Here is a 24687-nt window from a genome sequence, read left to right on the forward strand (position 1 = left end):
GTAGTCGGGATCGAACCTGGGTCTCTGGAGCTGTAAGTGCTGTAAGGTAGCAACTCTATCACTGCGCCACCATGCCGCTAGATGGTTCTGCAGATGCTGATTCACAAAAGAATAGGTACAAAAAGGATGGGTGCCGATTTGGGTCGGGACCCTTTTTTTTAGAAAGGCCCTTCGGCCCACCGAGTCCGTACTGACCAGTGATCCCTGCACACTAACACTACCCTACACACACTAAGGACAACTTTACATTTTTTTAATCCAATCCAATTAACCTTCAAATCTGTACGTCTTTGGAGCGTGGGAGGAAACCGAAGTTCTCAGAGAAAACGGTGGTGCAGCGGTAGAGGGCAGCATGGTGGCGCAGCGGTAGAGTTGCTGCCTTACAGCGAATGCAGCGCCGGAGACTCAGGTTCGATCCTGACTACGGGTGCTGTACTGTACGGAGTTTGTACGTTCTCCCCGTGACCTGTGTGGGTTTTCTCCGAGATCTTCGGTTTCCTCCCACAATCCAAAGACGTGCAGGTTTGTAGGTTAATTGGCTGGGCAAATGTAAAAAATAAAAAAATCGTCCCTAGTGGGTGTAAGATAGTGTTAATGTGCAGGGATCGCTGGGCGGCGCGGACCCGGTGGGCCGAAGGGCCTGTTTCTGCGCTGTATGTCTAAATCTGTATCTCTAAATCTAAAACCCACGCAGGTCACGGGGAGAACGTACAAACTCCGTACAGTCAGCGCCCGTAGTCGGGATGGAACCCGGGTCTCCGGCGCTGCATTCGCTGTAAGGCAGCAAATCTACCCGCTGTGCCTACTCTGCCAAAGGAATGGGTTACACCAATCAATCCCAAATTCGACATCAGTGGCAACGAACCCTCACAATTACGAATTCCTGTGGCTCTACCTGGGGGGGGTCATGTTACACTGTGCACCTGCCTCTCATGGAGACCACACATCTAAAGCACTGATACTCAGATTCCACACACTGAAGTCTAACACTGGGTGACAACCTGCATTCCAGCAAATCAAAGAGATACGACAAAGAATGCTCCAACAACAACTGTGAATTGAAAAGTATTTGCTAATGCTGCACTAATTTGAAATCCCAGGGTAAACAACAAAATACCTGTTCCTGATCCTGTAATGATTCAACATAGTTTCATACCAAGGCAGGCATTAACTCTTTATCACCAATATCTTTGTGTTTCCAGAAAAGAGTGATTGAATCGGATGATATGGGACTGATGCACACAACCCACCTTTAACCCACATCCACCTGTTCCCCTGAATGATAAGTAACTCGTTTTGTGTTTGTGTGTGTCTGTGTTTATAAGTGTGTGTCTGTGTTTGTGTACGTTTTTGTGTTTGTATTTGTGTGTGTCTGTTTGTGTGTGTGTGTCTACGTTTGTGCGTGTCTGCGTTTGTGTGTGTCTGCGTATGTGTGTGTGTCTGTTTGTGTTTGTGTGTGTGAGTGTCTGCGTTTGTGTGTTTGTGTGCAAGTCTGTCTTTGTGTGTCTGTTTGTGTTTGTGTGTGTGTGTTTGTGTGTGTGTCTGTGTGCGTGTGTGTTTGTGTGTGTCTGCGTATGTGTGTGTGTCTGTTTGTGTTTGTGTGTGTGTGTGTCTGCGTTTGTGTGTGTGTGTGTTTGTGTGTGTGTCTGTGTGCGTGTGTGTTTTTGTGTGTCTGCGTATGTGTGTGTGTCTGTTTGTGTTTGTGTGTGTGTGTGTCTGCGTTTGTGTGTGTGTGTGTCTGCGTTTGTGTGTTTGTGTGCAAGTCTGTCTTTGTGTGTCTGTTTGTGTTTGTGTGTGTGTGTTTGTGTGTGTGTGCGTGTCTGTGTGCGTGTGTGTTTGAGTGTGTATGTGTCTGCGTTTACGTGCCTGCGTTTGTGTGTGTCTGCGTTTGTGTGTCTGTCTGTGTTTGTGTGTCAGTCTGCGTGTGCTTGTGGGTGTCTGTGGGTGTGTGTGTGTTTGTGTGCGTGTTTGTGTGTGTGTCTGTGTATGTGTTTGTGAGTGTGTCTGCGTTTATGTGTGTGTCTGTGTTTGTCTGCATGTGTGTGTGTCTGCGTGTGCGTGTGTGTCTGCGTGTGCACGTGCGTGTCTCTGTTTGTGTATGTAGTACTTATTTCCTCCAACTGCTGCATCGAGCAGTACAGCACAAGAGATGCTGTCTGACCAGCCATGTATGGGGTGACCACTGGTCAGCCTGGACTCGGTGGGCCGAAGGGCCACTTTCTACGCTGCAGTTGTACAGGGCCCTAGTGAGACCGCACCTGGAGTACTGTGTGCAGTTTTGGTCTCCAAATTTGAGGAAGGATATTCTTGCTATTGAGGGCGTGCAGCGTAGGTTTACTAGGTTAATTCCCAGAATGGCGGGACTGTCATATGTTGAAAAACTGGAGCGACTAGGCTTGTATACGCTGGAATTTAGAAGGATGAGAGGGGATCTTATCGAAACGTATAAGATTATTAAGGGGTTGGACACGTTAGAGGCAGGAAACATGTTCCCAATGTTGGTGGAGTCCAGAACCAGGGGCCACAGTTTAAGAATAAGAGGTAGGCCATTTAGAACAGAGATGAGGAAAAACTTTTTCAGTCAGAGAGTTGTGAATCTGTGGAATTCTCTGCCTCAGAGGGCAGTGGAGGCCAATTCTCTGAATACATTCAAGAGAGAGCTAGATAGAGCTCTTAAGGATAGCGGAGTCAGAGGGTATGGGGAGAAAGCAGGAACGGGGTACTGATTGAGAATGATCAGCCATGATCACATTGAATGGCGGTGCTGGCTCGAAGGGCCGAATGGCCTACTCCTGCACCTATTGTCTATTGTCTTTAAAGTCTGAAAGAAAACATGGTTGACTGGAAACTCTGGCAGCCCCTGGGAGATTCAAAAATACAACATTGGAATCTTTTATTTTTGAGATAAAGAGGAGAGTTCTACTATCTGCAATGGCCCATGAAGTTCTCTCGATACCTAGCCAATTGACTGTGAGAGGAGACCACTAAAAGAATCACGATTAGAAGTGACACCCAATTGAGGGCGTGCAGCGTAGGTTTACTAGGTTTATTCCCGGAATGGCGGGACTGACATATGTTGAAAGACCTTGTTTAGAAGGATGAGAGGAGATCTTATCGAAACGTATAAGATTATTAATGGGTTGGACACGTTAGAGGCAGGAAACATGTTCCCAATGTTGGGGGAGTCCAGAACAAGGAGCCACAGTTTAAGAATAAGGGGCAGGCCATTTAGAACGGAGATGAGGAAAAACTTTTTCAGTCAGAGAGTTCTGAATCTGTGGAATTCTCTGCCTCAGAGGGCAGTGGAGGCCAATTCTCGGAATGCATTCAAGGGAGAGCTGGATAGAGCTCTTAAGGATAGCGGAGTCAGGGTGTATGGGGAGAAGGCAGGAACGGGATACTGATTGAGAATGATCAGCCATGATCACATTGAATGGCGGTGCTGGCTCGAAGGGCCGAATGGCCTCCTCCTGCACCTATTGTCTATTGGATGAAGTGCCTCAAACAAAGGAGGGTCCCCACCCGAAACGTTATTCATCCATGTTCTTCAGAGATGCAGCCTGACCCGCTAGGTTACTCTAGCACTTTGTGTCCTTTTGTGCTAACCAGCATCTCAGACAATAGAGATACAGCATGGAGACAGGCCCTTCGGTGCACACTGCCCAGCGGTCACCCCGTACATTAGTAGGAAAATAACTGCGGATGCTGGTTCAAATTGAAGGTAGACACAAAATGCTGGAGTAACCCAGCGGGTCGGGCAGCATCTCTGGAGAGAAGGAATGGTCTCGACCCGAAACGTCACCCATTCCTTCTCTCCTGAGATGCAGCCTGACCCGCTGAGTTACTCCAGCATTTTGTGTCTACCCCGTACATCAGCACTGTCCTTCACCCACAAGGGACAATTTACAATTTATTGAGGCCAATTAACCTACAAACCTGTACGTCTTTGGACAATAGACAATAGGTGCAGGAGTAGGCCATTCAGCTCTTCGAGCCAGCACCGCCATTCAATGCGATCATGGCTGATCACTCTCAATCAGTACCCCGTTCCTGCCTTCTCCCCATACCCCCTCACTCCGCTATCCTTAAGAGCTCTATCCAGCTCTCTCTTGAAAGCATCCAACGAACTGGCCTCCACTGCCTTCTGAGGCAGAGAATTCCACACCTTCACCACCCTCTGACTGAAAAAGTTCTTCCTCATCTCCGTTCTAAATGGCCTACCCCTTATTCTTAAACTGTGGCCCCTTGTTCTGGACTCCCCCAACATTGGGAACATGTTATCTGCCTCTAATGTGTCCAATCCCCTAATTATCTTATATGTTTCAATAAGATCCCCCCTCATCCTTCTAAATTCCAGTGTATACAAGCCCAATCGCTCCAGCCTTTCAACATACGACAGTCCCGCCATTCCGGGAATTAACCTAGTGAACCTACGCTGCACGCCCTCCATAGCAAGAATATCCTTCCTCAAATTTGGAGACCAAAACTGCACACAGTACTCGAGGTGCGGTCTCACCAGGGCCCGGTACAACTGTAGAAGGACCTCTTTGCTCCTATACTCAACTCCTCTTGTTACGAAGGCCAACATTCCATTGGCTTTCTTCACTGCCTGCTGTACCTGCATGCTTCCTTTCATTGACTGATGCACTAGGACACCCAGATCTCGTTGAACTCCCCCTCCTCCTAACTTGACACCATTCAGATAATAATCTGCCTTTCCATTCTTACTTCCAAAGTGAATAACCTCACACTTATCTACATTAAACTGCATCTGCCATGTATCCGCCCACTCACACAACCTGTCCAAGTCACCCTGCAGCCTTATTGCATCTTCCTCACAATTCACACTACCCCCCAACTTAGTATCATCTGCAAATTTGCTAATGGTACTTTTAATCCCTTCGTCTAAGTCATTAATGTATATCGTAAATAGCTGGGGTCCCAGCACCGAACCTTGCGGTACCCCACTGGTCACTGCCTGCCATTCCGAAAGGGACCCATTTATCCCCACTCTTTGCTTTCTGTCTGTCAACCAATTTTCTATCCATGTCAGTACCCTACCCCCAATACCATGTGCCCTAATTTTGCCCACTAATCTCCTATGTGGGACCTTGTCGAAGGCTTTCTGAAAGTCGAGGTACACCACATCCACTGACTCTCCCTTGTCAATTTTCCTAGTTACATCCTCAAAAAATTCCAGTAGATTTGTCAAGCATGATTTCCCCTTCGTAAATCCATGCTGACTCGGAATGATCCCATTACTGCTATCCAAATGCTCAGCAATTTCGTCTTTTATAATTGACTCCAGCATCTTCCCCACCACTGATGTCAGACTAACTGGTCTATAATTACCCGTTTTCTCTCTCCCTCCTTTCTTAAAAAATGGGATAAAATTTGCTATCCTCCAATCCACAGGAACTGATCCTGAATCTATAGAACATTGAAAAATGATCTCCAATGCTTCCACTATTTCTAGAGCCACCTCCTGGAGTGTGGCAGCAAACTGGAACACCCGGAGAAAACCCACCTGGTCACCGGGAGAATGTGCAAACTCCGCACAGACAGCACCCGAGGTCAGGATCGAGGTCAGGGTTTCTGGCGCTGTAAGGCAGCAACTCTACCGCTGCGGTTTCTTGTGTTCCCTCAAAAGGTTTAATGGCCTAACAAATGAGGACATCATCAAATTCCATCCCCCAACTATGGTGACTCGGTGTGAGACCACGTTGAATCATTCAGCATCAGAAACTGCAGATGCTGGTTTAAATCGAAGTTAGACACAAAATGTTGGAGTAACTCAGCGGGACGGGCAGCATCTCTGGAAAGAAGGAATGGGTGACGTTTCGAGTCGAGACCCTTCTTCAGAAACAGGTATTGCCGTTTACCCTGGGATTTCAAATTAGTGAAGCATTAGCAAATACTTTTCACTTACAGTTGTTATCAAAACATTCCTTTTCCTTTACCTTTGACTACTGGAATGCAGACTGTCATGTGCTCACGCACATACGTGATCGGCCCAACTTGCCCACACCGCCCAACATGCCCCACCTACACAAGTCCCACCTGCGAGCATTTGGCCCATACCCCTCCAAACCTGTCCTATCCATGTACCTGATTAAATGTTTCTTAAACATTGAGATAACCTTGTCAACTCCTCTCGTTATGAAGGCCAACATGCCATTGGCTTTCTTCACTGCCTGACATTGAAGGCAACCACAACAGCAGAGTATAAGATGATGAGGCTGGGTCTCTCACCCTTGAGAAGAAAGTCAAGTCTATTTGTCACATGCAGATACAAGATGTGCGGTAAAATGAAAGTGGCAACGCCTGCGGATTGTGCTAAAACCACAAAACAGAATAGAAAAAAATTTTTAACACAAAAAAATAAATTAATACGGTAAGTTAAATTAGTCCCTGGTGATATGAGAGTTAACAGTCCTGATGGCCTGTGGGAAGAAACTCCGTCTCATCCTCTCTGTTTTCACAACGTGACAGCGGAGGCGTTTGCCTGACCGTAGCAGCTGGAACAGTCCGTTGCTGAGACTTGGCACTTACTGGAGCGACTGTTAGATAGTCAATGACCATCAGCGGAAAATCCTCCTCCCCCATCCCCCCTCCCCCCCCCCCTCTACATTCTGTCTGAAGAAGGGTTTCGAGCTGAAGAAGGGTTCGGCCTATTATTTTGCTCCAGAGATGCTGCCTGACCTGCCAAGTTGCTCCAGAATTTTGTGTCTCTCTTCACAAGATATGAAGGACGTGGTTAAGCTGGAAAGAGTGCAGAGAAGACTCACGAGGATTATACCTGGATTTGAAGGCCTGAGCTATAAGGAACGATTGGGCAGGCTAGGACTTTATTCCTTGGACTGCAGGAAACTGAGGGGTAATGGTATAGAGATGTATAAAATCATGAAGAGAATAGATAGTCTTTTCTCCAAAATAGGGGAATCGAGAACCACATTGATATTTCACCAAAAGAACCACATCGGTTAGAAGATGCAATTCTTTTATATAATGGGGTAGACTCAGAGTCAAATAACACGGAAACAGGCCCTTCAGCCCAACTCATCTATGCCGACCACAATGCTAACCCCATTTGCTCACATTTGGTCTACATCTATATACTAAAACTTGTTTGTTTGTTTGTTCCTGAACTACAGACAAAACGGTACACGACAGCGCGACAATTTCAGGCCCACCTTACTCACCGTCGTCCCTTTGGTGCTAATGGAAGAAGTTTCATTGAAATCGGTGATATATTTTTAAAGTTATTCACATTCAAAAGTTTAAATCTATCTCCTAGGGAGGGAGGGGGAGGGAGGAGGATAAGGGGGATTAAGGGGGATGGAGTGGAGGGGGGAGGGGAAGGGGGGGTGGAGGGAGGGGAGGAGGGAGGGAGGGGGAGGAGGGAGGGAGGGGGGAGGAGGGAGGGAGGGGGGAGGGAGGGAGGGGGAGGAGGGAGGGAGGGGACGACAGGGGAGGGGAGGGAGGGGGGAAGGGGGGGTGGGGGGGAGGAGGAGGGATGGAGAGAGGGGGGAGGGGAGAGTGCTGCACCAATGCAGGAGAGGTTTGGTCTACCTCTTTTATATACAACACGGAAACAGGCCCTTCAGCCCAACTCATCCATGCCGACCACGATGCTAACCCCATTTGCTCACATTTGGTCTTTCCCCCACAAAATCGTTCCCATCCACAGAAGAAATACCAATTTAAACTGAGAAATTGAGCGACTAGCATTGCAATTACAAGTATTTGCATTAATGGTGTAAGAGGTCCTGACAAAAAGCTCGAAAGATGAAAATACTCGTACTTTGCCCGATCCACACAGCGCTCCAACATCGGTAGCCAGTGATTGCATTTTAGAGTGCAGTTGCTGATGATATGAAGTTGAAGGTGGGTGGCAATTTGTGGGCTCTCGATGTCTCACAGAGACCAAAGGTGACGAATGACTGATTGTGTTTTCTGTGCTTGTGTTGGCTGTGAAATCATTGTTAGCCGCATCACCAAGATAACTCTTCCTGGCCTTCAGGGCAGCAAGCAGATTTTTTTCTTTAATCCATTTGAATAATCAGTAGGTATCTATGTTTATTGTATGACCTGTGAGATGGTACCTTTGGTGTGCAGCATACCCTCAGTGATGTAGAAACGTAGAAAATAGGTGCAGGAGTAGGCCATTCGGCCCTTCGAGCCAGCACCGCCATTCATTGTGATCGTGGCTGATCATCCACAATCAGTAACCCGTGCCTGCCTTCTCCCCATATCCTTTGATTCCGCTAGCCCCTAGAGCACTAACTCTCTTTTAAATTCATCCAGTGAATTGGCCTCCACTGCCCTCTGTGGCAGAGAATTCCACAAATTCACAACTCTCTGGGCGAAAAAGTTTCTTCTCACCTCAGTTTTAAATGGCCTGGCCTCCCCTTTATTTACCAGAGTATATATTCAGCAGAGGCGAGCTTACTGTGGTGTTTAGTTTAGATAGAAACATAGAAACTAGGTGCAGGTGGAGGCCATTCGGCCCTTCGAGCCAGCACCACCATTCATTGTGATCATGGCTGATCATCTACAATCAGTAACCCGTGCCTGCCTTCTCCCCGTATCCCTTGATTCCACTAGCCCCTAGAGCTCTATCTAACTCTCTTTCAAATCCATCCAGTGATTTGGCCTCCACTGAGATTAGGGATACAGCGCGGAAACAGGTCCTTCGGCCCACCGAGTCCGCGCCGACCAGCGATCGCCGCACACTAACACTATCCTACATACACTATAGAGACAATTTACATGTATACCGGGCCAATGAACCTACAGATCTGTAAGCCTTTGGAGTGTGGGAGGAATCCGGAGATCCCGGAGGAAACCCACGCAGGTCACGAGAAGAACGTACAAACTCCGCACAGACAAGCAGGATCGAACCCGGGACTCTGGCGCTGTGAGGCAGCAACTCTACCGCTGCGCCACTGTACGGCCCTGACAACTTTTTGGTTCAGAGAAGCGTGCAAGCAATGACGTTTGGGAGGCTCACGTTAAATTAATAGAGAGAAAAAGGACACAAAGTGCTGGAGTAACCCATCGGGTCGGGCAACATCCTTGGTGAACAGAGATAGGTGACATTTCCGGTCGGGACCCTTATTCATCAGTTCTAGGAGCAGAATTAGGCCATTTGGCCCATGAAGACTATTCCGCCATTCAATCATTGGTGATCTACCTTTTCCTCTCAACCCTATTCTCCTGCCTTCTCCCCGTAACCCCTGATATACGTACTAATCAAGAATCCGTCAATCTCTTCAGACCCTTCATCATCACTCATGGGAGGGTCTAGGACCAGAGGGCACAGCCTCAGAATTAAAGGACGTTCCTTTAGGAAGGAGATGAGGAGGAATTTCTTTAGTCAGAGGGTGGTGAATCTGTGGAATTCATTGGATATTTGGATGGATATTTGTAAGGCGCAGATTGGCAGATTCTTGATTCGTATTGGTGTCAGGGGTTGAGAGGGAAAGATAGACCAGCCATGATTGAATGGTGGAGTAGATTTGACTGTCACGCAAACCAACCTTCCTTCCATTGATGCCAGCTACATTCACGCTGCCCCGGCAAGGCCACCAGCATAATCAAGGATCAGTCTCATCCCAGTCGCTCCCTTCGCCCGCCCCGGATCGCGGGGCTTGGGTCAGCCCGTTGCGGATCTTTCACCGTCCGGCGCGGCCTGAAATTGGCCACGGGATTTTCTCTGCCCGGCGGGGGCTTCAATGTCGGGAGCCACGACCGCCCCGACGTGCAGCGGCAGAGTCTTCGCCCACCCCGAGTCGCGGGGCTTGGGCCGGCCAGCTGCGGACCTTTCACCGTCCGGCGCGGCCTGGAACGTGGCAACTTCAACAGCCTGACCGCGGGAGAAGACGGCAGGGGAAGAGAAAAGACATTCTGGCCTTCCATCACAGTGAGGAGGTGACTGGAGGAGACTCACTGTGATGGATGTTTCTTTCTGTTTGGTGTTAGTTTATGATTGTGTGTGTTATTGCTTATTTTTATTGTTCTTATTATTGGACTGTGGGTAATCTTTCATTTCACTGCACATTTATGTGTATGTGACAAATAAAATTGACTATTGACTACTGACTATTCTCTCCCCTCTCCCATTAGGCAAGAGATACAGAAAAGTTTGTAAAAAACCATTCCACCAGATTCAGGGACAGTTTCTTCTCGACTGTTATCAGGCATATGATCCATCCTATCACCAGCTTGAGAGCGGTCCTGACATACCATGTACACCATTAGAGCCCCTCGGACTATCTTTAATTGGACTTTACCTTGCGCTAAATTTTATTCCCTTCATCCTTGTATCTGTACACTGCAGGCGGCTCGATTGTAATCAATGTGTAGTCTCTCCACTGACTGGATAGCACGCAACCAAAAACTTTTCACTGCGCCTTGGTAGACATGACAATAAACTGGACTAAACCGACAACAGACAAGTACTGGGGCAGGAAGCAGTGAAAGCTGCTGTGGTTATTTCAGTTGCACTCGCAGGGTTTTGCTAGGTGTCCCACCACCGTTAAAATTGTCATGAGGAGAGAATGATCCATACCTGACTCATCGGTATCTTGATCATCAAATGGGCCAGCTGACACTCCTATTTCCATGCACTTTTTGCTATGAGCCTTGGATTTCATGTGTTTGGTCAAGTTTCCTTTGGGAAAACAGACAAAAAATATATAACAGGAGCTAGAGCGACCTTTGTGGAAGAGTTGATGTCAACAGTTGAGTCACAACTGGAAGTTACTCAAATTTAGTTTAGTTTAGTTTAGAGTGGCGCAGTGGAAGAGTTGCTGCCTGACAGCTCCAGAGACCCGGGTTCCATCCTGACTGGAGGAGCCATTTGTGTTTACCAGCTGTCTGAGCTTGTAATATCGTTTTTTAACCTTGCTGTATTATTTTTGCACACTTGGGGGTTGTCGTGAGATGAACACATATACGGGCATAATGGGCATATATGGACTGTGAGGAGCCAGAATTAGAAGTATAATTGGGAATGCAGAGACTAGATGCTTCAGACCCGGAGAAGCTGTGGCGAGATACAATTCTCACCAGACCTATGACGGGAGAAATACAAATCTGTTTGTATCACTACTTCAATAATCACCTAATTAAACTGAAACGTCGTGAAGATCTCTCTGTCGTCGTTTGCGTCAAGAACGATCACTCCGCTCCTCCGTGAAGGTGGGAAAGCGGAGAGGACTTCAGTGGGAAGGACTGAATTTGCCACAACACTGACTACGGGTGCTGTTTTTACGGAGTTTGTACGTTCTCCCTGTGAATTTTTGGGTCTTCTCCGGTTTCCACCCCTTCCCACACTCCAAGACGTGCAGGTTTGTAGGTTAATTGGCTTCTGTAAATTGTCCCTGTGGTGTAGGATAGAACTGGTGTGAATGGGCGATCGCTGGTCGGCGAGGACTCGGTGGGCCAAAGGGCCTGTTTCCACGTTATACCTCTAAACTAAACTAAAAAAAACTCAAACTAAACTGAATTTCCGAGCAGGAAGGCCGAAATGGCAGCACGATACATTGCAAATTAAATTAACCTCTGGTAACATTTAGCCATATGGGCATGCGATTATGAACACTGTTGGTCTTTCAGTTAAAAACCCCACTGGATAACTCACCTTCACTGTCGTATGTTGAAAGACTGGATCGACTAGGTGTATACACTGGAATTTAAAAGGATGAGAGGAGATCTTATCGAAACGTATAAGATTATTAAGGGGTTGGACACGTTAGAGGCAGGAAACATGTTCCTAATGTTGGGGGAGTCCAGAACCAGGGGCCACAGTTTAAGAATAAGGGGTAGGCCAATTAGAACTGAGATGAGGAAAAACTTTTTCAGTCAGAGAGTTGTAAATCTGTGGAATTCTCTGCCTCAGAAGGCCATGGAGGCCAATTCTCTGAATGCATTCAAGAGAGAGCTAGATAGAGCTCTTAAGGATAGCGGAGTCAGGGGGTATGGGGAGAAGGCAGGAACGGGGTACTGATTGAGAATGATCAGCCATGATCCCATTGAATGGCGGTGCTGGCTCGAAGGGCCGAATGGCCTACTCCTGCACATATTGTCTATTGTCTATTCACTTTCCTTTTGCGTACCCTCACACTCACCCATGCACTTATGGGGAGAACTTGCAAACTCCACGCAGACAACACAGCGCAGCGTAGGTTCACCAGGTTAATCACCGGGACGGCGGGACTGTCATATGAGGAAAGATTGGAAACACTGGGCTTGTATTCACTGGAGTTTAGAAGGATGAGAGGGGATCTTATAGAGACGTATAAAATTATAAAACGACTGGACAAGCTAGATGTTCCCAATGTTGGGGGAGTCCAGAGCCAGTCTAAGAATAAAGGGGAGGCCATTTAAAACTGAGGTGAGAAGAAACTTTTTCACCCAGAGAGTTGTGAATTTGTGGGATTCTCTGCCACAGAGGGCAGCGGAGGCCAATTCACTGGATGAATTTAAAAGAGAGTTAGATAGAGTTCTAGGGGCTAGCGAAATCAAGACATATGGGGAGAAGGTGGGCACGGGTTACGGATTGTGGATGATCAGCCAAGATCACAATGAATGGCGGTGCTGGCTCGAAGGGCTAAATGGCCTCCTCCTGCACCTATTTTCTATCTTTCTATGTTTCAAAGGCAGGGTTGATCCCAGGTTCTGGAGCTGAGAGGCAGCAGCTGAACTACATGCACCACTGTCTCATGTTTAAGTCTTCCTGTCTCCATCTATATCCTTCCATTGTCCCGCCCCCCTGACATCAGTCTGAAGAAGGGTCTCGACCCGAAACGTCGGCCATTCCTTCTCTCCAGAGATGCTGCCTTCCTCGATGAGTTACTCCAGCATTTTGTGTCTACCTGCGGTGTAAACCAGCGCCTGCAGTTCCTTCCTACATATGTGGATGTCCCAATCTACTTTATAGGATCAATAGAGTTCAACCACAACATCTAAAAATGAGTGCCTAGAAATTCAACCCCAGTTGACAGCTGAAAGGTGCCATGACAATCTGTAATTTAGTTTTCTTGAGGTCGAACAAAGAACACAACAGCACAGAATTAGGGCCTTCAGTCACAATGTCTGCGCTGAACATTGATGCCAGGCCCAATCGGGTGGCACAGCAACATTAGTACGATCATCAAACATAGGAAGCAGAATTAGGCCATTTGGCCCATCAAGTCATAGACCATGGAAACAGGCCCTTTGGCTCAACTTGCCCACACCGGCCGATAAGTCCCTGTGTTTCGCCCATATATCCTTCTAAACCTATCCTATCCATGTAACTGTCTAGCTGTTTCTTAAATGTTGGGATAGTCTCTGCCTCAAATACCTCCTCTGGCACCTCCTTCAATACACCCACCACAATAGACAATAGACAATAGGTGCAGGAGGAGGCTATTCGGCCCTTTGAGCCAGCACCGTCATTCAATGTGATTATGGCTGATCATTCTCAATCAGTACCCCGTTCCTGCCTTCCCCCCATACCCCCTGACTCCGCTATCCTTAAGAGCTCTATCTAGCTCTCTCTTGAATGCATTCAGAGAATTAGCCTCCACTGCCTTCTGAGGCAGAGAATTCCACAGATTCACAACTCTCTGAGTGAAAAAGTTTTTCTTCATCTCCGTTCTAAATGGCCTATCCCTTATTCTTAAACTGTGGCCCCTTGTTCTGGACTCCCCCAACATTGGGAACATGTTTCCTGCCTCTAACGTGTCCAACCCCTTAATAATCTTATACGTTTCGATAAGATCTCCTCTCATCCTTCTGAATTCCAGTGTATACAAGCCTAGTCGCTCCAGTCTTTCAACATATGATAGCCCCGCCATTCCGGGAATTAACCTAGTAAACCTACGCTTCACCACCCTTGACACTTTTCCCCTTCACCTTAAACCTACGTCCTCTGGTCCTCGATTCCCATACTCTAGCTAAGAAACTCTCTGCGTCTACCCAATCTATTGCTATCATGATTTTAAACACCTCTACAAGATCACCCCTCATCCTCCTGCGCTCCAAGGAATAGAGTCCCAGCCTACTCAAGCTCTCCCTATACCTCAGACCATCGCATCCTGGCAACATCCTTGTAAAAAGATGAGTAGGATAACCTATGATGAACGTTTGTCAGCACTGGGCCTGTACTCGCTGGAGTTTTGAAGAATGAGGGGGGAGGGGGGGGGGGGGAGAGGACACCTCACTGAAACACACAGAATAGTGAAAGGCCTGGGTAGAGTGGATGTGGAGAGGATGTTTCCACTAGTGGGAGAGTCTCGGACTAGAGGTCACAGCCTCAGAATTAAAGGACGTTCTTTTGGGAAGGAGATGAGGAGGAATTTCTTGAGTCAGAGGGTGGTGATTCTGTGGAATTCTATGCCACAGAAGGCTGTGGAGGCCAAGTCAGTGGATATATTTAAGGCAGAGATTGGCAGATTCCTGATTAGTGCGGGTGTCAGGGGTTACGGGGAGAAGGCAGGAGAATGGGGTTCGGAGGGAGAGATAGATCAGCCATGATTGAATGGCGGAGTGGACTTGATGGGCCGAATGGACTAATTATGCTCCTGTCACTTACGATCTTATGAAAAGAGTGTGCTCCGCACTTACCTTTAGTTTTAAAGGAGAAGTTGCAGTAGTTGCAATGATAAGGACGAAGGTCTGTATGAGTGCGGATATGCTTTCTCAACATACTGGGCTTCTTGCAGCGTATCCCACATTCTTCACAGATGTACTTTCCCCTCCCTCGGCCCCGAACATACACGTACTCCTCATTTGATTTAAATCTGTGTTAAAAGAAAAGTTGGATTACAATTTAGTGTTATTGTCATCTTTCAATAGACAATAGACAATAGGTGCAGGAGTAGGCCATACGGCCCTTCGAGCCAGCACCGCCATTCAATGTGATCATGGCTGATCATCCACAATCAGTACCCCGTTCCTGCCTTCTCCCCATACCCCCTGACTCCGCTATCCTTAAGAGCTCTATCTAGCTCTCTCTTGAATGCATTCAGAGGATTGGCCTCCACTGCCTTCTGAGGCAGAGAATTCCACAGATTCACAACTCTCTGACTGAAAAAGTTTTTCCTCATCTCCGTTCTAAATGGCCCACCCCTTATTCTTAAACTGTGGCCCCTGGTTCTGGACTCCCCCAACATTGGGAACATAATTCCTGCCTCTTTCAGAAGCATTGGTTACAGGACTCATGGACAAACATAGATTATGAATGAAAACATCTGCTCATATTTTCAGGGAAGGTGCTGAATAATCTTAAGACTGCAAGAAATTGCAGAGAATTGTGGACGCAGCCCAGACCATCACACAAACCAACCTCCCTTCCATTGACTCCATCTACACCTCACGCTGCCTCGGCAAGGCCAGCAGCATAATCAAGGACCAGTCTCACCCCGGCCACTCCCTCTTCTCCCCTTTCCCATCGGGCAAGAGGTACAGAAGTGTGAAAACGCACACCTCCAGATTCAGGGACAGTTTCTTCCCAGCTGTTATCAGGCAACGGAACCATCTTACCACAACCAGAGAGCAGTGCTGGACTACTATCTACCTCATTGGTGACCCTCGGACTATCGTTAATCAGACTTTACTCAAATTTATCTTGCACTAAAAGTTTTTCCCTTTATCCTGAAAATGTACACTTTGGGCGGCTTGATTGTAATCATGTACTGTCTTTCCGCTGACTGGTTAGCACGCAACAACAGCTTTTCACTGTACCTCGGTACACGTGACAATAAACTCAACTCAAACTCCTTGCTAAAGGAACGTCCTTTTATTCTAAGGTTGTACCCTCTGGTCCCAGACTCTCCCACTAGTAAACGCATCCTCTCCACATCCACCCTATCCAGACCTTTCATTATTTACTTACACAGATGTAACCCTTTTGTACGTCGGGGAATGTCTGTAACAATAAATCTGAACATAGAAACATAGAACGAGAGGATTTGATTTTGGAGCAAAGAGGTCCTTCTGCAGTTGTACAGGGCCCTGGTGAGACCGCACCTGGAGTATTGTGCGCAGTTTTGGTCTCCTAATTTGAGGAAGGACATTCTTGCAATTGAGGGAGTGCAGCATAGGTTGACCAGGTTAATTTCCGGGATGGCGGGACTGACATATGATGAAAGAATGGAGCGACTGGGCTTGTATTCACTGGAATTTGAGAAGGATGAGAGGGGATCTTATACATATAAAATTATTTAGGGATTGGACACGCTGGATGCAGGAAACATGTTCCAGATGTTGGGGGAGTCCAGAACCAGGGGCCACAGTTTAAGAATAAGGGGTAGGCCATTTAGAACTGAGATGAGGAAAAACTTTTTCACCCAGAGAGTTGCGAATTTGTAGAATTCTCTGCCTCAGAAGGCAGTGAAGGCAAATTCCCTGGATGCATTCAAAAGAGAGTTGGATAGAGCTCTCAGGCTAGTGGAACCAAGGGATATGGGGAGAAGGCAGGAACGGGGAACTGTTTGTGGATGATCAGCCATGATCACAGTGAATGCCGGTGCAGGCTCGAAGGGCCGAATGGCCTCCTCCTGCACCTATTGTCTATTGTCTATTGAATGGCGGTGCAGGCTCGAAGGGCTGAATGGCTTCCTCCTGCACCTATTTTCTATGTATTTCTATGTATTTCTATAACTTGACTCATGTAGTGTGGCTTTTTGCGTGAATCCTTCTGGCATTAGCTAGCTGTGGCTTCAGGCAGCTCCAAAGCAGTCTAGACATCTGCTAAGATACTGACAGTAAGAGAATAACAGGAAGCAGATGGAGAGGTATGATAATTAAATTGATGTCTAAAACAGTTTAAATACCTTGATTCAAAAACTAAAGCTGGAAGTCTCCATTTATTATTTTTTTAATAATCAATGCTCAGCAAGACAGCAAGCAGTTTTAAATGAATTAATGCTCCTAATTATGTCATGCAAAACAGAAAGAGCTGAAGAAACTCAACAGGTTAGGCAGCATCTGAGGAGGGAATGGATGCGTGACCCTTGATTGGAGTTGGCAGGACAAAGTCTGGCAAGTAATAGGTGGACGCAAAATGCTGGAGTAACTCAGCGGGTCAGGCAGCATCTCTGGAGAGAAGGAATGAGTGACAATAGACAATAGGTGCAGGAGGAGGCCATTTCAGCCCTTCGAGCCAGCACCGCCATTCAATGTGATCATGGCTGATCATTCTCAATCAGTACCCCGTTCCATACCCCCTGACTCCGCTATCCTTAAGAGCTCTATCTAGCTCTCTTGAATGCATTCAGAGAATTTGCCTCCACTGCCTTCTGAGGCAGAGAATTCCACAGATTCACAACTCTCTGACTGAAAAGGTTTTTCCTCATCTCAGTTCTAAATGGTCTACCCCTTATTCTTAAACTGTGGCCCCTTGTTCTGGACTCCCCCAACATTGGGAACATGTTTCCTGCCTCTAACGTGTCCAACCCCTTAATAATCTTATACGTTTCGATAAGATCTCCTCTCATCCTTCTAAATTCCAGTGTATACAAGCCTAGTAGCTCCAGTCTTTCAACATATGACAGTCCCGCCATTCCGGGAATTAACCTAGTAAGCCTACGCTCCAAGCCTTCGAGACCCTTCTTCAGACTGATGTCAGGGGAGGGGGCGGGCAGATTCTCGGTATGGAACTGGGCCTGGAACCCAGGTGAGTTGACGGTGCCGGCCTGCTGGCGGCGAGGATTGGCGGAGTCATTGGTGGGTGGCCGGAGTGCAGGTAAGGGTTACAGTGGCGGTGGTGGCAGGCATGGCCTGGCCTGGAAGCAGTCGCAGGCGGTGTGGGCCAGTGTCGGCCACCTGGCCTGCAACGGCAGGGAGGCGGTGAGTATGGGTGCCAACTATCTCACTCCCAAATAAGGGACAACGGGAAATCACCGCCCCGCGCCCCACCTGACCTAACCCAGCCAGTGCTCCCGCTCCACCGATGGCGGCCGCCCGGGCCGGGAGGCTGGTTCTAATGCAACCTCCGTTTGGCGGCACCTAGGCCTCCAGACCTACAGCGTCTGGACCTACACTGTCTGGGCCTACAGCATCTGGGCCTACAGCGTCCAGGCCTACACTGTCCAGACCTACACTGTCTGGGCCTACAGCATCCGGGCCTACACTGTCCGGGCCTACAGCGTCTGGGCCTACAGTGCCACCCGGGCCTAATACAGGACAAGGGCTGTCCCGTACGGGACAAACCAATTTAGCCCAAAATACAGGATGTCCCGGCTAATAGGGGACGGTTGGCAACCCAAGCTGTGAGGGTCAGTGGTGGTCTCGGCAACCTGGCCTGGCATTGAAGGTTGGCATGTAAAATTATTTTTGCATGGCCTACACATGCACAGGTCACAATATTTTGGCGCCATTTACACAAGGATAAAGTCCGAAGTCTGGTCCACGGACTCGATGTACTGGAGCTGCACCAGATCCAGGCGAGCCCCAGGCTGCTGCAGGGCCTCCTCCATCGCCCTCAACCGGCTCAGCCCGCCAACCCACGTCACTCTCCTCGCGTGCCCGCCTCTGTGTCCCGGGGACGGGCACCTCTTGCAGCCAACCTCGCTGGAGGCATTACCCCAGACCCTCTCCTCCCGGCACACTCCTCTCTTCCGTTGTTCTCAGCGGCTACGTCCTAAATTCCCATAGTTACAGGAGTAGAATTAGGCCATTCGGCCTATCAAGTCTAGGTCATTCAATCATGGCTGATCTAACTTTCCCTCCTAACCCCATTCTCCTCTCTCGGATCACTGTGGAATTATCATAACAAGAGGAGTTGAGTATAGGAGCAAAGAGGTCCTTCTGCAGTTGTACAGGGCCCTAGTGAGACCGCACCTGGAGTACTGTGTGCAGTTTTGGTCTCCAAATTTGAGGAAGGATATTCTTGCTATTGAGGGCGTGCAGTGTAGGTTCACTAGGTTAATTCCCGGAATGGCGGGACTGTCATATGTTGAAAGACTGGAGCGACTAGGCTTGTATACACTGGAATTTAGAAGGATGAGAGGGGATCTTATCGAAACATGTAAGATTATTAAGGGGTTGGGCACATTAGAGGCAGGAAACATGTTCCCAATGTTGGGGGAGTCCAGAACAAGGGGCCACAGTTTAGGAATAAGGGGTAGGCCATTTAGAACTGAGATGAGGAAAAACTTTTTCAGTCAGAGAGTTGTGAATCTGTGGAATTCTCTGCCTCAGAAGGCAGTGGAGGCCAATTCTCTGAATGCATTCAAGAGAGAGCTGGATAGAGCTCTTAAGGATAGCGGAGTCAGGGGGTATGGGGAGAAGGCAGGAACGGGGTACTGATTGAGAATGATCAGCCATGATCACATTGAATGGCGGTGTGGGCTCGAAGGGCCGAGTGGCCTCCTCCTGCACCTATTGTCTATTGTCTATTGTCTATTGTCTATCAATGAGTTGAATTTGTTGAAACCACCCAGACTTATTTTCCATTGTCTTTGCAGTCAAGAGATTTTCATAAGTCAGCAAACCATCCAATTGCAACCTATTATTTTAATTTAATTGAGTATTGGGCGAGGAAAGTGCTTACCTAAAAAGCCAGAAATAGAAATAACGCTTAGTCGGCTAGCATCCATGCTAAATCCTGCAGTCCAACAAACTGCTAATGCAGTATTCTGACCAGGATTGTGTAAAAAGTTTGAAAATATTATAGGTCATACACCAATGAGCCAAAACATTATGCCCACCTGCCTAATATGCTGTTGGTCCTCCGTGTGCAGCCCCATACGCAGCAGGGTGCGATGCACTGTGTATTGTGACACATTCCTCCCGTGACCACCATTAGCATTTCCCGTGCCTTGTGCCACAGTCGACCTTCTGTCGGTTTGGACCAGACGGGATAGCCTTCGTTGCCCTCGCGCATCGATGAGCCTTGGGTGCCCAACACCCTGTCTGTCGCCGGTTTGTAGTTTGTCCCTCCTCGGACCACTGTCGGAAGGTACTCACCACTGCTGACCGGGAGCACCCCACAAGCCTTGCCATTTCAGAGATGCTCTGACCCATAACAATTTGGCCCTTGTCAAAGTGGCTCAGGTCTTTACTCCTGCCCATTTCTCCTGCATCCAACACGTCAACTTCAAGAACTGACTGTTCACTTGCTGCCTAATATATCCCACCCCTTGACAGGTGCCATTGTAACAAGATGATCAATGTTATTCACTTCGTCTGTCAGTGGTCATAATGTTTTGGCTGATCGGTGTATATCAGTGCCCTCACACCGGTGTGGGCAAGTTGAGCCGAAGGACCTGTTTTCACACTGTACGACTCTATGACTAACATAGAAACAGCACAGGAATAGACCCTTCGGCCCACAATGCGTATGCCGGATCGTGGGGATGCCAAGATAAACTTCTTCCCTCTCCCATCGGGCAAGAGGTACAGAAAACACACACCTCCAGATTCAGGGACAGTTTCATCCCGGCTGTTATCAGGCAACTGAACTATCCTACCACAACCAGAGAGCGATCCTGACCTAACATCTACCGCATTGGCGACCCTCGCACTATCATTAAATGGGCTTTACTGGATTTTATCTTGCACTATACGTTATCCCCTTTATCTTGTACTAGACGGGCATAGACCTGTTGGGTCCAAATTCGTCTCGTTACATCCTCAAACAATTCCAGAAGATTAGTCAAGTATGATTTCCCCTTCATAAATCCATGCTGACTTTGACCGATTCTGTCTCTGCTTTCCAAATGCGCTGCTATAACATCTTTAATAATCGACTCCAGCATCTTCCCTACTACCGATGTACGGGTAACTGGTCTATAATTCCCCGTTGTCTCTCTCCCTCCTTTCTTAAAAAGTGGAGTTACGTTGGCTACCCTCCAGTCCACAGGAACTGCTCCAGAGTCGAGAGAACATTGAAAAATGATCACCAATGCATCCACGATTTCTAGGGCCATCTCCTTGAGTCTCTACTTTCCTATCCATGTCTCGGTCCAAACGTCTTTTAAATGTTTAGTTTAGTTTAGAGATACAGCAAGCAAACAGGTCCTTTGGCGCACCGAGTCCGCGTCGACCAGTGATCTCCACACACTAACACTATCGTACACACACTGGGGACAATTTACAATTTTACCAAGCCAATTAGCCTACAAACCTGTACATCTTTGGAGTGTGGGAGGAAACCAGAGCACCCGGAGAAAACCCACGAAGGTCATGGGGAGAACGTACAAACTCCGTACAGACAGCACTCATAGTCATGATCAAACCCTGGTCTCTGGCGCTGTAAGGCAGCATCTCTACCGCTGCGTCACCGTGCCGCCTCTTGTTATCATCCCTCCATTCTCCCATATCATGCTAATTGAGGTGGGAAGGAACAACACAAACTGCTGGAACAGTTCTACCACTCTGCTGCAGAAATCTGCACGTTGATGCCTTACAGCGGCAGCGACCCGGGTTCGATCCCAACTACGGGTGCCGTCTGTAAGGAGTTTGTACGTTCTCTCCGTGGGTTTCCTCTGAGATCTTTGGTTTGCTCCCACACTCCAAAGATGTACAGGTTTGCAGATTAATTGGCTTGGTATAAATGTAAATTGTCCCCAGTGTATGCAGGATAGTGTTAATGTGCGGGGATCGCTGGTCGGCGCGGACCCGGTGGGCCGAAGGGCCTGTTTCCGCGCTGTATCTCTAAACTAAACTTAAGAAATCCGTACTTTTTTTACTAGTATAACTAAAAAGTGTTGAAATGTAAACTTGCCCCCCATCGAAGATCTTGATCCGCCTGGGTTCAATGGCACCATGATCTTTGTCAGAGTCACCACCTGGGCTGTCGTACCTGTCAGTGCTGTTGTGTTCACTAATTGCCGGTGTTCGGTTGGCAAGTGCCTGTCCAAAATAAAGAAGAAATGCACTCAGCAGAAATCACAGAAGAGAAACAAGAGTTTATTTTGAACAACAACGCGGTTACATAGAAACATAGAAAATAAGTGCAGGAGGAGGCCATTTGGCCCTTTGAGCCAGCACCGCCATTCATTGTGATCATGGCTGATCATCCACAATCAGTAACCCGTGCCTGCCTTCTCCCCATATCCCTTGATTCCACTAACCCCTAGAGTTCTATCTAACTCTCTCTTAAATCCATCCAGTGATTTGGCTTCCACTGCCCTCTGTGGCAGAGAATTCCACAGAGATTCCACAACGGTTGATTTTAACATTTAACAGTGACAGTAATCTGGTTGAATTTTATGTTAAGCAAAATGCAGTATGAGACTAAGTATGAGACCAAGGAAAAGTGCAAATCCGGGGCACTCAGAAAGCTACAACAACAAAGAGATCAAGTGTAAATTGTCGTTACCGCATTTACACACTGGAGGGAGAAAATGTATCTCAGTTTAATCGCAGAGTAAAACAAAATTCCACAATTGAATTTAAACAAAGAATAGTACAGCCGTTAAAAATATCCAATGACTTAGCTTCCACAGCCATATGTGGGAATGAATTCCACTGATTCACCACCCTCTGACTAAATAAACTCCTCCTCATCTCTGTGCTCAAGGAATGTCCTTTCATTCTGAGGCTGTGGCCTCTGGTCCTAGACTCTCCCACTAGTGGAAACATCCTCTCCACATCCACTCTATCCAGGCCTTTCACGATTCGGTAAGTTTCAATGAGGTTCCCCTTCATCCTTCTCAACTCGGAGGGAGTACAGGCCCCAGTGCTGTCAAACACTCAACATACGTTAACCCACTCATCCCCGGGATCATTCTCGTAAACCTTCTCTGGACCCTCACCAATGCCAGCACATCCTCCCTCAGATATGGGGCCCAAAACTGCTCACAATACTCCAAATGCAGACTGACCAGTGCCTTATAGAGCCTCAGCATTACATCAGTATTTTTATACTCCAGTCCTCTCGAAATAAATCCTAACATTGCATTTGCCTTCCTTACATCTATTCAACTTGCAATTTTTAACGCGATCCCTAACCCTCCATTCCCTGCATGTCCATGTGCCTATCCAAATGCCTCTTAAACCCCACTATCGTATCTGCCTCCTCCAGCATCTCATGCCAGACTTAGTCCCTGCTTTCCCACTCTATCCCCTCCCCTTCCCAGTTCTCCCTCTAGTCTTCCTGTCTCCTACTACATCCTATCTTTGTCCCGCCCCCTCCCTTGACATCAGTCTGAAGAAGCCGAAAAGCCACCCATTCCTTCTCTCCAGCGATGCTGCCTGACCCGCTGAGGCACTCCAGCATTTTGTGTCTATCTTCATGTAAAAAAAAACTAGCTCCACGCATCTCTTTTAAACTTTGCCCTTCTCACCTTAGGATTCTCTATTTCCCCTAGTCTGTGACATTTCCACGCTGGAAAAGAGTTCCAATCAATTAGCTCTTATTTCCATCCGTATTATTTTATTTTGTTTATCCGGGTCTAAGATCATTTTCAACCATTGAACTTCTGTTATCTTTTAATAACAGGGCTCTCTCTTGACTGGCTCCTTTCCTATCTTGTCAATCCCACTAAATCTAATTACTTTCCAATATTTAATCTCTAAACATTGTCAGCATGTAACCACATCTCTCTAACGACTTGAAGGTCAAACCCATTTGTCACAATTTGTGCCTTTAATTTGAGCAATTTTCCTCGAACTGTCTTTGTTTACTGATGTGCCATCTCCATTATGCCCTCTGTCCCTTCATGTCTCAGGTGGCTTTTCATTGATGGTATGCTTACGTTTGGACAGCCCTGACTTCTTCCTTTTCACCTGGAACTTTTCCCTCACCTGAGCCCTGACTACCTCCGCACCTCCTCACCCGCTACCATTAATTTAAAGCCCAGGAAGGAACTGCAGATGCTGGTTTACACTGAAGATAAGACACAAAATGCTGGAGTTACTCAGCAGGAAAGGCAGCATCTCAGGAGAAAAAGGTGTGTGGGAAAGAACTGCACATGCTGGTTTACACTGAAGCTAAGACACAATAGACAATAGGTGCAGGAGGAGGCCATTCGGCCCTTCGAGCCAGCACCGCCATTCAATGTGATCATGGCTGATCATTCTCAATCAGTACCCCGTTCCTGCCTTCTCCCCATACCCCCTGACTCCGCTATCCTTAAGAGCTCTATCTAGCTCTCTCTTGAATGCATTCAGAGAATTGGCCTCCACTGCCTTCTGAGGCAGAGAATTCCACAGATTCACAACTCTCTGACTGAAAAAGTTTTTCCTCATCTCAGTTCTAAATGGCCTACCCCTTATTCTTAAATTGTGGCCCCTTGTTCTGGACTCCCCCAACATTGGGAACATGTTTCCTGCCTCTAACGTGTCCAATCCCTTAATAATCTTATACGTTTCGATAAGATCTCCTCTCATCCTTCTAAATTCCAGTGTATACAAGCCTAGTCGCTCCAGTCTTTCAACATATGACAGTCCCGCCATTCCGGGAATTAACCTAGTAAACCTACGCTGCACGCCCTCAATAGCAAGAATATCCTTCCTCAATTTGGAGACCAAAACTGCACACAGTACTCCAGGTGCGGTCTCACTAGGGCCCTGTACAACTGCAGAAGGACCTCTTTGCTCCTATACTCAACTCCTCTTGTCATAAAGGCCAACGTGCCATTAGCTTTCTTCACTGCCTGCTGTACCTACGTGCTAACTTTAAGTGACTGATGAACAAGGACACACAGATCTCGTTGTACGTCCCCTTTTCCTAACTTGACACCATTC

The 24687-nt window shown here is 47.5% G+C and overlaps 1 protein-coding gene across 6 annotated transcripts in view; it reads right to left on the reverse strand.

The window, feature by feature from the left end:
- The window catches only part of hivep1 (HIVEP zinc finger 1), a 186291-nt gene that overhangs the window by 26185 nt on the left and 135419 nt on the right, over window positions 1–24687 (reverse strand). For 5 of the 6 annotated variants that reach the window (XM_078414276.1, XM_078414285.1, XM_078414294.1 and 2 more), the window contains 3 exons: window positions 21722–21849; window positions 14617–14792; window positions 10574–10675 (listed from right to left, as the gene is read on the reverse strand). In XM_078414276.1, the coding sequence (XP_078270402.1) occupies window positions 10574–10675; window positions 14617–14792; window positions 21722–21849 (406 nt within the window). The remainder of the gene's footprint in view (window positions 1–10573; window positions 10676–14616; window positions 14793–21721; window positions 21850–24687) is intronic. The other variant, XM_078414303.1, reaches the window with a different exon arrangement.

This window comes from Rhinoraja longicauda, chromosome 2 (genome assembly GCF_053455715.1).
Source record: "Rhinoraja longicauda isolate Sanriku21f chromosome 2, sRhiLon1.1, whole genome shotgun sequence".
Classification (NCBI taxonomy): domain Eukaryota; kingdom Metazoa; phylum Chordata; class Chondrichthyes; order Rajiformes; family Arhynchobatidae; genus Rhinoraja; species Rhinoraja longicauda.